At 40.1% G+C, this 10,940-nt stretch overlaps 1 protein-coding gene across 3 annotated transcripts; it reads right to left on the bottom strand.

The window, feature by feature from the left end:
- Nucleotides 1–1,428: 1,428 nt before the first annotated feature.
- Nucleotides 1,429–9,707, bottom strand: LOC124700934 (squalene synthase 1-like). Of its 3 annotated transcripts, XM_047232999.1 has the most exons (13): nt 9,525–9,707; nt 9,406–9,448; nt 9,237–9,326; nt 6,984–7,059; nt 6,073–6,142; nt 5,141–5,284; nt 4,958–5,062; nt 4,247–4,393; nt 3,355–3,430; nt 2,822–2,910; nt 1,744–1,835; nt 1,633–1,672; nt 1,429–1,549 (listed from the first exon to the last, which is right to left on the bottom strand). In XM_047232999.1, the coding sequence occupies exons 1-13, from the start codon at nt 9,705–9,707 to the stop codon at nt 1,460–1,462; spliced, it is 1,245 nt and encodes a 414-aa protein (XP_047088955.1). In that variant the 3' UTR covers nt 1,429–1,459. The 3 variants fall into 3 exon arrangements, with proteins under 3 accessions (XP_047088955.1, XP_047088952.1, XP_047088953.1); XM_047232996.1 differs by lacking the exons at nt 9,237–9,326; nt 9,406–9,448; nt 9,525–9,707 and adding an exon at nt 7,155–7,489 and having other exon boundaries at nt 1,439–1,549; XM_047232997.1 differs by lacking the exons at nt 9,237–9,326; nt 9,406–9,448; nt 9,525–9,707 and adding an exon at nt 7,209–7,489 and having other exon boundaries at nt 1,439–1,549.
- Nucleotides 9,708–10,940: the final 1,233 nt, after the last annotated feature.

Genomic DNA, 10,940 nt, shown 5'->3' with positions numbered 1-10,940 from the left:
GCGGGGCGGTGGCGGAGAGGTTGCCCCCGGTGCCGCCTGGGTGCGACACGGGGGGTCCTGTTTTGTTTTCCTGGTGGGAAGGTATAGCAATTCGAACTGTTATGCAAATGCAACACATGCAGCTATAGCAAGCTTCGACGGATGAGATCGATAGCCGCCCTCACATAGACGAAATTGGACAAATTATAGAGTTACAGTTCTACTGTAGCGCATGACCTAATCTCATCCTCTTTTTTGTTGCTTGGACGAATTTACAGGTCAGGTGGATCCGGCGAACAGGTTACTAGGACATCGATAAAAAATAGTTGTTTTTGTGCTTTTTGGCCATTTTCACAGGCAAAACCGTTTGGTCATATAATTGTTTCGAATGTAAATATATTCTGAAGAACAATTAAGTGAGTCATTTTTGGTTTGACCATGGTAACCATAAATCTCGCTTTACAACTAGGAGCTTAAAAACGAATTGGAAATTATAATATACTTTTTCAAGATATTTATGTTTTCACCATATAATATGCACAAATTGACGTTATCGAAACGATATGAAATGACTTACTACACATTCTTGTGATATGTGGGAGTACTAACTTTTTTTTTCGATAAAGGTGGGAGTACTAACTGTATAGTATAATCCTATTGTTCGCTAGTTCAATCATGCCCATCCATTTATTTTTGTACCCCACCTCTCACGGGTGAACAACCGACCACTCCAAGTAGAATGCTTCAGTAAGACGAACTGTTTTGTATGTACTCCCTCCACCCCATAGTAAGATTGCCAATATGTTTTATATTAGGAGACAAAGGGACTAGTTATGACAAAATTTTGTATATTTGAACTCCTGACTGCCAATATGACCGCACAAGGAGAATCGCTTTAGCTAGAAAAAAGGCGACACACGGAGGAAGTGACATCATCTACACAGTACACATGCATCTTGGCAATTGTGGAGTACATAACCACTTCCAAGGAGGGTAGTGGCAGTGAAAAGAGACATGTGTGGCAGGTGCAATGGCATGCGACGATTTCCATGTCGAACTATAAGCATTCAGTAAGAGCTTGCAATAAGCCGGTTATATTGAAATTGCACAGATAGCACTGAAAATAATATTTTCATCACATATATAAGTCACAAATGAACAGGATATACTTAGTGGTCCTCATCAAACAAGGCGCTATACCGAATACGTGGCATATATGTTACAGGTTTCTCCAAAATCCAGACAGCTTCACACTGAAACAACATACTCGACATGAAAAAGTAAAGAGAATGCTATCATGGTAGCACAATACTACATGCACCCATATCCGTATGCAGTCAGCAGGTACACATGTGAAACTTACGCAATGCAATTCAGAATCGGCCTTGTGAAGTGCGGTGTTTGCCGGAATCAAAGGTTACAAACGAAATATTGTCAGTTTGTTACTAAGAAACAGATTGCCTTACAAGGATAGGTCATGTCACTTAGAATATACAAGGACCATGTTGACCAAATCACTTGGCGTTAGTACACCAAAGATAATAGCCACCAGAAGAAGTGCAAGCATGATCTGAGGATGTCACGTAAGCAGCTTGAGAAAGTTATTAAACAGAGAACTAAGAGGATTTTTCAGCTGATAGAAATATTACTCACCAGCATAGAACTATACTTCGACTTTTCCAGGTCATATCCCCTGCAGAATCAGAGACAATCAGTGAAGGTAAAGACATGAGAGGAAAGTCCAACTCTAAGTCATCAACAAACCTTCTCTTTAGCAAGCCGGATGACTTGCAGGTTTTCTTTATTGCATCGACACGCTTCCGTGTCAGCGCAGCAGTTGGGTCGTTATCATTAATCTGCACATGGTGGCCAAAAATATTTATATATCTTGAGCAAAATTCCATCAACATTTATTCATGATAGTCTATCTTAATATGTTATCCATATTATTTTCAACCATCCAATGATCCATGTCATCTCCACACTATCATTCAATAATCTACATCCTCCGCACACTAACATTTATTATTGATAGTCTATCTCCATATGCTAGTTATTCACATCATCTATTCTTGTAGTCATTTAGTTGTCCACTTTATCCTTTTTTACCTGCCTGATTGATCAGACCATTTTGTTGTGATATGACACAACTAAATCATGTGCAACTGGAACATTATAATTTGTTTCAACCTTAATTGTTTCTGTGAACCAAACGAATTTTAGGCTAGTTATGTTATTTTTCAATGAGGAAAATCACGTAACTTTAATTGGAGATTATCTGCTTTTCATGTCATCACTTCATCCAAGTTATCCACATCATCAGTTTATTAAGCATGATGATCTCAAACATATTATGCATAAAGTTGAAGCCCAACAACAGTCGTTATCATTTATCAAGACATGGCAACCAACCATACTATGCATAAAGTCACAATACAAACAAGAAAAATCACATTCAAAGGCCATCACCAACAACATCATGGACTATTGGACAGTAAGAAGGTTGGCTAAACTTTGCCATTTGGAGCAAAACCATCAGACGATCAAACATAAAGATGGAATGTTTTATACAAACGTGAATGAAGTTAAAATCCAAACACACCATCATCATGAAGTGAAACTACCTAGATATGGGTTTACGAGGACAAAGGTAAGCATTCTAAGTGATCCATAAACTACAAGACGCCTTACTAAAAATACTGGAAACATTATTTCAAGATTTTTTCGCTTTTGTGTAACATGACATAATACCCCTTGTTTTGGATGTACATGACAAAACATCTGAATCTTCTATTATATGTGTGCGAGACTATGTTTTCTAGATAAACATTCCAAAGCATACCTTCGATTCTAGCAATGAAGAGAACTCATAGAAAGCAGAATATACATCTGTCATTGATCTTGTCTCATCAATTATTCGTGCAATCAGCCCTGAGAGAGAGGGAGTACATGTTTAGTCACTGCCACTGATCATGCATAAGGAACAAAAAAATAACTACAAGACTGAAACCGTAAAACATATACATTAATAGGAAGCATAAAAGTAATAGTTGGTTAAGAGGATAAATAACCACTTAGAAAAGAAACTATACTTAGCTCCTTTTCTAATCTAGGAAATCTTATGTTGTTCAACTCAACTTTGAATCCATATTTCCGAGAATAACAAACTGATATATGGCCAAGAGTATTGCATAATCTGTCCACATTAAATTCCTAAACATAGTGTGGCAATTTTCCTTGGACCCCACGCAAAGCGGGAGCTTCATGCACCTGGCTGCCCTTTTTTATAGTGTGGCAATGTTGTCATACAAATATATTTTTTGGTAAAATGAATGCGTACAAGTTGTCAACATGAAGTAACTTAATATGTCTTACCACGCCTCATCTTAACAGCTCCTCTAAAGATATTCACATTATTGTAGAAAATAGCAAATGTCCCAATTGCCGTTACCTAAAAATATGAAACAGTTAGCCAAGAAACATTTAGAAGGTCACTCAGCCATGAAATACGACTATAGATATTAACATCGTAAGATAGATAGCTTTTTGTAATTGAAATTCTTTTATTTTTTGCGGGCAAGAAAATAAAAAATAGTTTCGATTACAATAAGTGAGTGGCTATATGAATGTTGAGTATCTATAGGAAAAATAAATTGCGTTTCTACACTGGTAATAGCTCTATCCTAAATGTAACAACATCGTACATCCTACCCCTGGCAAAAACATGACTAACTGCCTCAATTAGCAATAATATATCAACTACACAAATAAACGTGTCTTTAATCCTTGGTGCCTTGCAACACCAATTAGGTCATGTATAACGGTTATAACTTATAAGTGGCCAGCCATGTAGAATTATCGATGAGTTAGAAGAGAGAGAAATGAAAAAGTGGTTTGTCTTCTCAAGAGATGATATCTTACCATCAAATATAAGACATTTTCTCCATTAACTGCATGAGATGCCTTATACTAGTCACATACTTTATAATTTATTTTTTGCCATAATTTAAGCAGCATGCATACGGTAATCGTTGGAGGTAATGCATGTACAATATGTTTTTTGTCTTCTCTAATGAAATGTAATGCCTGAGATAAGACTGCCTTATCAACAATTGTACATATGCTTACATCTAGGTAACAAAGAAAGGAAGCTTCAGTAACCATAAATGATGTCTAGTAGCATACATGTACTTAGAGTTAGGACATGTTCCACCGATAATACTAAGTATGAAGACTGTAATTAGGAATGTCAAGCACTATAGTGTACCTGAGGTATTGCACAAAGGCGAAAATTGGTATTATCTTTCAACGATGACATGTATTGAAGGCAATCTTCAGCGTGGATCAAAGCATTAGTCACCATATCATTCAAGCATTGCACTGCTTTTTCTGAATTTTCATCATACTTGAGGCCCTAATTTAGTAACCCAAAATATTGCGTTATTATAGCTGAAAAATAGAAATTCCGTCCAAAAAATGATGAAAAAAGGTCGAACAGTTGTAGACTTTCAAATTTATGTAAATGGATTGTATTACGTATTCATAATACATGATTAATTGTTTAATTAGATATTTCAATTACTCTGAAGTACCCTTTCGTTATTTTACTCCCTCTCTCACAATTTATTAAGCGTGCGCGTACCCCTAGGTCGCAAATTTGATCAAGTTAGCATTAGTTATATGTTATAAAAATTATATCATTAGAAAGTTTAGATGTTCTATTTTCTAATGATATAATTTTTGCATTATATAGGTCAAATTGGCGACCTAGGGATACGGGGAAGACTAGTAAACTGAGACGGAGGGAGTACTAAACATTGGAACCGAAGAATCATGCATTTATTTATAATAGGATTCCATTGTAATTTACTCGTTGCCACTAGACAGAAAATTGTGGATGTTCGATCATTTGCAATTCATAATATATGGTACCTGAAGCTAGTCAGGCGGAATTAATATAGTAAAACAATTGATGTACCTCAAGCTTATCAACATATTTACTCCATATTTCTCGAGGCCAGAACATACGGCACTTTGGTATCTCATTTATGTCCTCCAAATAATCCCTTATTATACTGTTTTTCTGCAATAATTGAAGCCCACCTATTAGATATGGGGAAAATGTAAAGAAAGGTTTCCATCATTATGGCAGTGAAAATACCTGCAGGAACAAACCCATTGAATTTGAAAGCTGGTCTGAAGCCAGATCTTCTGTCCCAGCAGCATGAAAGAGCCTAGAAAGTCCATAGCCTACTAGCCCTGATACATAGTGGCAATACTCATCATAGTCATCAATAGTTTCAACCTACAAAACAAAGTAGTTCCATATTAGTTCAAACAAATAACAATGTTGTCAGCATCTAGTTGATATTAATAAATGTGTACAAAACCCTGACCTACAAACACTACATGCTTCCTTTTTTCTCAAAGCTAACTAATGATTCTTCTGGCCTTGCCACAGAAATCTCCTTTACTCCCTAAATTTTAACTAGGTCCAAGCAAAACATCTAAAAGCATTTCTATTCATAGATGTTGCTATCACAATTCTTATGCACACAAGATATGTATGGTTTATTAATATTAGTGTGATGAGTACATTTATCAATGCCATAATGCCCACAAACCATCTTCCATAAGGAGAAGTGACCAAAACATTAAGATGTTGCTATAACAGCCAAACATAGGATTTCAAACCAAATAGTAGTAGCCAAACAAAGGTTGCACAACTGAATGACAATGCCTTTGGGCATAAAGTGTGGTTATCAGGTGAATATCCCTTTGGATGTGTTACTGGATACTCACTTTTACTGGCGTTTTCTGATATGTTACTTGACAAGTATCAGATATTTTATAAGCTACAGACATATGGCATTAGCAGAGGCCCCTTTTTGAAAAATTCACATGGCGTTAAGGATTGAGCTGAATGAGCCATATGCCGTACAAACATTTATGTTGAGAGATGGAAGACAAACACCATCTGTCTATGTTGATTAAAAACTGAAGAGGGCCACCTCATAAGAAAAATAAAGTGAACATTCATATATATACTGATTATATAGTCACTTTATATTTTGATTATCTAGGCTAACAGACCTCCTGGCATATAAATTTTGCCATTCCTGCTCCCATTAGCCTAGTGATTTCTTCAATTGGCTTTTGATATCTGAAAAAAATGAAATATTATTATTTTCTGCAAAGGCTTTAGATGAACTTTACGTACCGCACTTAATTGATGAACTGGGAAAACAAATGAGGGCAGAGAAAGCTTCATTTGCAGCATGTGAAGTACTACACTGACTTTAATAGCTTGGTTCAAGATGGACATTTCTCTTTTTGTCAGCTAAACGGGCAAGGCACATTTAGAGTATTAAAATGCCTCCAAAAGCATGGCTCACATTTTTTTTCGAAACAGAGCATGGATCACAAATTAAATGTCCTTTCATATTTACAAACTATTGAATGAACTCCTACAGATAATCCCTCCAAAAAAACACGCAGATAATCCCTCAAAAAAAGATCATCCAGATGACAACATAGGTTCTGTCATTTGTACCAGTTGGAACTCAACACAAAATGCAAAAGCTGGGAAGGCTCAGTGCTTACGATAAGTGGGCACAGAAACCTAGCTTGGCAATGTACAATTAATCTCACTATTCAAAGTTTCGCAGTCCCTGTTTTGTCTGGTTCACTTGTGACAACCTGGCCAAAATAAATTAGCACATGCTCCCCATGAATGTTCTCTAGTCTTGTAATTATTATGAGCAACTTACATTTCTATTTCACTTGTAAACCTGACTTGACATAGCGATTTCATATTTAGAGAAGTATTCACTTTATTTTTCTGAGTGACATGAGTGCTGAGTGAACGGTGTGGTTGGCTGTTCCCTAAGACTTTGATAAAATAAAAAATCCGTACGTAGCCACATATTTCCAAACACAAATTGGGAACTAGGAAACTTCAGAAAATAGCGACCGCTCTGAGATTCGGGACAGAAATAAAGTACCCCTGATCCAGTTCCAGGAAAGCCGTGGAGACGTATCGGAACTCATGCATCAGCACTTTGAAGTGGCCTGTTCCACCTGAAGGCCAAAAAAAATCATCAGATCAACAAGAACAGCAGGGTAACATCCCAATAACTACCGAGAAACTGAATTTGGGGTCCTGGCAGCCGCACCAGCGTGTCCATGTCAACATAGTGGATATCGATTAATGTGGATAAGTGAATTGCCTGGCACTTCTCATCAGTCCCACGGCATCGATCTCGGCTGTTGGCGCCACTCCGGCGAGCAATTGCCGACGGAGGAAGCAACGCCGCTGCAAGCCAACCACCATAGGAAAATCATAGAGCCGATTCGCACCTCCTATATGCCTCCATCGAGCTTGGAAAGCCCGGGAGCGACCACCCCGACGAAGACCGAGCCGAGCACCGCCGGCGTCTTCGATTCCGGCGAACCCGACCTCGAGAAGCTCCGGCAACCACGTAGTTAGCGAGTACGCGAACAGCACATGGTCAACGAGTTGGGTGGCTGCGCGGCCAGGGTAGACACGGAAGGGGAGAACACATCCTGGAAGTCTATGGCGGTCGGCCGCATCCGTGTCGGCCAGCACGGGAGAAGGCGCCGGTGCACCGTGCACGAGCTCCATCAGCGAGAGCGTGGGCGTGGCTAGCAGGGCACGCAGGCATGGTGGAGTGGCCACGGCTGAGACTGCCGCCGCTGCTGCTCTCAAAAGCCTCCGGCCAGATTGGTGAACGGTGATACGGTGGGTAAAAGTATGAATTAAGAAAAAAAAAAGGAAAAAATAGTACAGTACATCGTTATTTTCTAGCCTTTGCTAAACCATTATAATATTGTGACACGTTTGACAGAACACAAAACTTGTCTAAAAAGGAAAAAAATTGCACTTTTAGCTGGGATGCTGGGTTTTGAAGGAAAAATGCAAAACTTTCCCTTTTTTGATAGGTGGTGTGTTTTGGTAATGTGTCGTATCTCACAAAGACACAAATAAACGGTGTGTTTTAGCAAACGACGTAAAAAAATTATGTTATTTATGAAATTTAAAAATTAAGAAAGTTAAGAGAAAAGGAGGAGGAAGGAATTTTCTTTGAAACACACAAAAGACGCAACACATATATTCACCCATATAAATGCATGCATACACACCCTACCCTATGAGAAACCCTAGCTTCCTCACTGCCCTCCATTGTTCGCTCGCCTGCCGTGTGTGCAACAAGTCGATGTCGAGGACGGTGGGGTGCGTGTTGCAGGCGTCGTCATGCTCACCGTCGCTATGAGCGAAAGCCTCCGAGAAGGTCTCCAACATCCCACTGGTACGGTTAGGCCACATACTTTCAGCCGCTAAGGCAGATGCTCCCAACGTCGTGTTAGGTGGTGTTGCCAATGGCTTCGACAGGTGGTACCATGGCCGAACGACGATGCTACCATGGGGTAGAGCCAGGTTGTTTTCTCAACCATATATAATATGGATTTAATCGTAGGATGAAATGAACTTTGTTATAACAATTATGCAATTTTGGCACAAAATGACACAAATTTTGTTGCGAGGCCTTCGTTGGAGTCTCCGAGGTTGGTTTGTTATAATAGCACATTTTTCGCTACAAGGTCTCAGAAGAAGTCTCCAGTACGTAAAGTGTTCGTGAGAACAATCTTTTAGTTTTATTTTCTGTTGAACCTACATAAAAGCAAAAAACGGGGACTTTATTTTAACAAAAAGGTGTTTTTTAAATAATACAAACTATTTATTATTTTCTAGAAATTATACGTATTTTAAAAATTTCAAATATAGGAGTCAATCAGTCACACGGCGGCCGATCAGTCACTCGAGTGCCGATGTCGGCAGCTGTGGCACCTGATTCTTGTTAGTGCACATACATGATCGGCTGGTTTGTGGGCACAACAGAGCGTGCAACCGGCAGCGCGTATGTCGACCAGATCCTATCGAGTACGTGTGGCCGACCGGTCCCCGTATGACCGATTGAATCCTAGATTTGAAAAGTTTAAAAACACGTACAGTATTATTTCTGAAAAAAATAATTAACTCGTATTATTTTACTAAAAAAATCGCCGGACAAAAAGTGGGGATTTGAAAAAAAAGGTCATGTATCAGCGGAAGACCGGGGGATTTGATGCCGGAGACGCTGCCCGTATTGTAGACAATAGCAGTGTGTTCTTAAGAGATCTCGTATGCTCCTGCTTATATATACTTCAAAAAAGAAAGAAAGAGATCTTGTACGTACATGAAAAACGCCAGTTGGGGTCGTAGGCATTGCGGTAGAAATCCCGGAGGATGGGCAGCTTCTCCTCCGTAGGGATGCTGGTGTCGTCCTCTGCACTCACAGTAATCACTAGTGAGCGTTGCTCTTAAACCGCAGTAATAGAGCACTGATGAACGGGGTTAGTGCTCACCGACGGTGTCCATGGCCCGGAGCACGAGGTAGAAGATGCACACCTGCATAACCACAACATCAGCGGCCGTGTTTCAGTCTAAATCAGGCTCTTGAATCGCGTGGAGCAAAGAGGCTTACGGCATTGCGGAGGTCGGGCCCGAGCTGCTGTATGACGAACGCGAAGCTGCGGGAGACCTTCTGGAGCATGTCGTAGCAGAAGGCCCAGTGCTCCTCGGGCGGGATCTGGCGCTTCATCTTCCTCGCCGCCACCCACAGCTTCACCAGCGCCACCGCCTCCTCCGGCTGCAACAGCGCCTCCATCTCTATCCCTCTTCTTCACCAACCCCAAATCAAAGCTCCATGATCATGTGACGACCCAAACTCAGGGATGGCCGGATTACTACAAATGCTCAGGTGATTTGGGGTGAGAATTCAGCAAAGCAGGAAGATGAGATGCACTATCAGGACGCGAGGAACTGGAGCAGGGAAGAGAAGCTTGGAGACTGTTCGAATCATTGGACGCCTGCTCGCCTGTGCTGAGCTAGCACTATATAATTAGCCCATCAGATATCCGATATCGCGCGAACGTGCCCTCCGTAGCACGACGGCACCAGGGCCTCTCCCCTCGGCATAATTTCCGGAACAAACAGTGACTTTTCTCTTTAAATAAACTCCACGCGGGACTCGCCAGGCCCTGCAGCAAATTTTATCTTTTTTATTTGCGAATTCCCAGCAAATTTTACCTGGCAAGTGGTAACTTACAAAATCGTTTGCGCGATGGGCTAGCGCGGGCACGTTTCCGTGCGTTGGTGCCGATTTCGTTTGCGACCCTGTGTACTCCTGACAACATGCAGGCGTGGACCAATGACAGAGAAAGGCGTGACTTACCAATGGCACGCGGACCAATAAGGCTGGCGATGAAGCCTGACATTTCTTCAACCTCCAAGTGGAGGCCTCTTATTCAGTTTATGGCGACGCTCAACTCCATCTCGGTTCCAAGTGGTATCGTCTCCGGCGGGTACACATTAGTATAGTGAACAGTACACATTTTCAAACTCTAAAAAACTATCAAAACTTGTCATTTTTGTATAGCCCAAAGTATAAGGTATTTAGCAATGAGATTTTACATGATTGTAGAATACGTCCTTATGTACATTCATATTTTTTTCGGATACTTTTAAACTTGTAAATGCTGCGAGCTAGGGCTCCAAAGAGAGTTTCTGTAATTGTAATTTCATCCTGCTACTATACATAGGAGAGGTTGAATATGCAACCAAAAAAAAAAATGTTCCATCAAACTTGTAATACCTACTACAATTTAGAGTTACCAACAAGATATGCAAAGAGGATTTTAGTTTTAAACATTGACCTGAACACGAGAGATCAATGTTTGACGCGGCATGTAGGATACAGGCGACCCGAGTACTTTAATATATACTGTTGTGAGTTCTACCTATTTCTGCGTCTAGCCATTTAAACTTTTTTTTGCGAAAATTTTCACCGATCTATTAATAATTATCAACATCAGTATAAAAAATTCTCAAAAGCAATAAA

This window comes from Lolium rigidum, chromosome 3 (assembly GCF_022539505.1).
Source record: "Lolium rigidum isolate FL_2022 chromosome 3, APGP_CSIRO_Lrig_0.1, whole genome shotgun sequence".
Taxonomy (NCBI): Eukaryota; Viridiplantae; Streptophyta; class Magnoliopsida; order Poales; family Poaceae; genus Lolium; species Lolium rigidum.
The sequence above is the reverse complement of the archived record's forward strand: the minus strand, read 5'-3'. Positions and strand labels throughout refer to the sequence as shown.

Bases quoted from the DNA above. Each gene is read 5' to 3' on its own strand.
- LOC124700934 (XM_047232999.1), bottom strand. From the start codon at position 9,707: ATGGAGGCGCTGTTGCAGCCGGAGGAGGCGGTGGCGCTGGTGAAGCTG. The intron at 3,431-4,246 runs GTACACTATAGT...TCATATTTTTAG, and splicing joins GCCTTTGTGCAATACCTCAG to GTAACGGCAATTGGGACATT. The intron at 1,673-1,743 runs GTTTGTTGATGA...CTGATTCTGCAG, and splicing joins TCCGGCTTGCTAAAGAGAAG to GGGATATGACCTGGAAAAGT.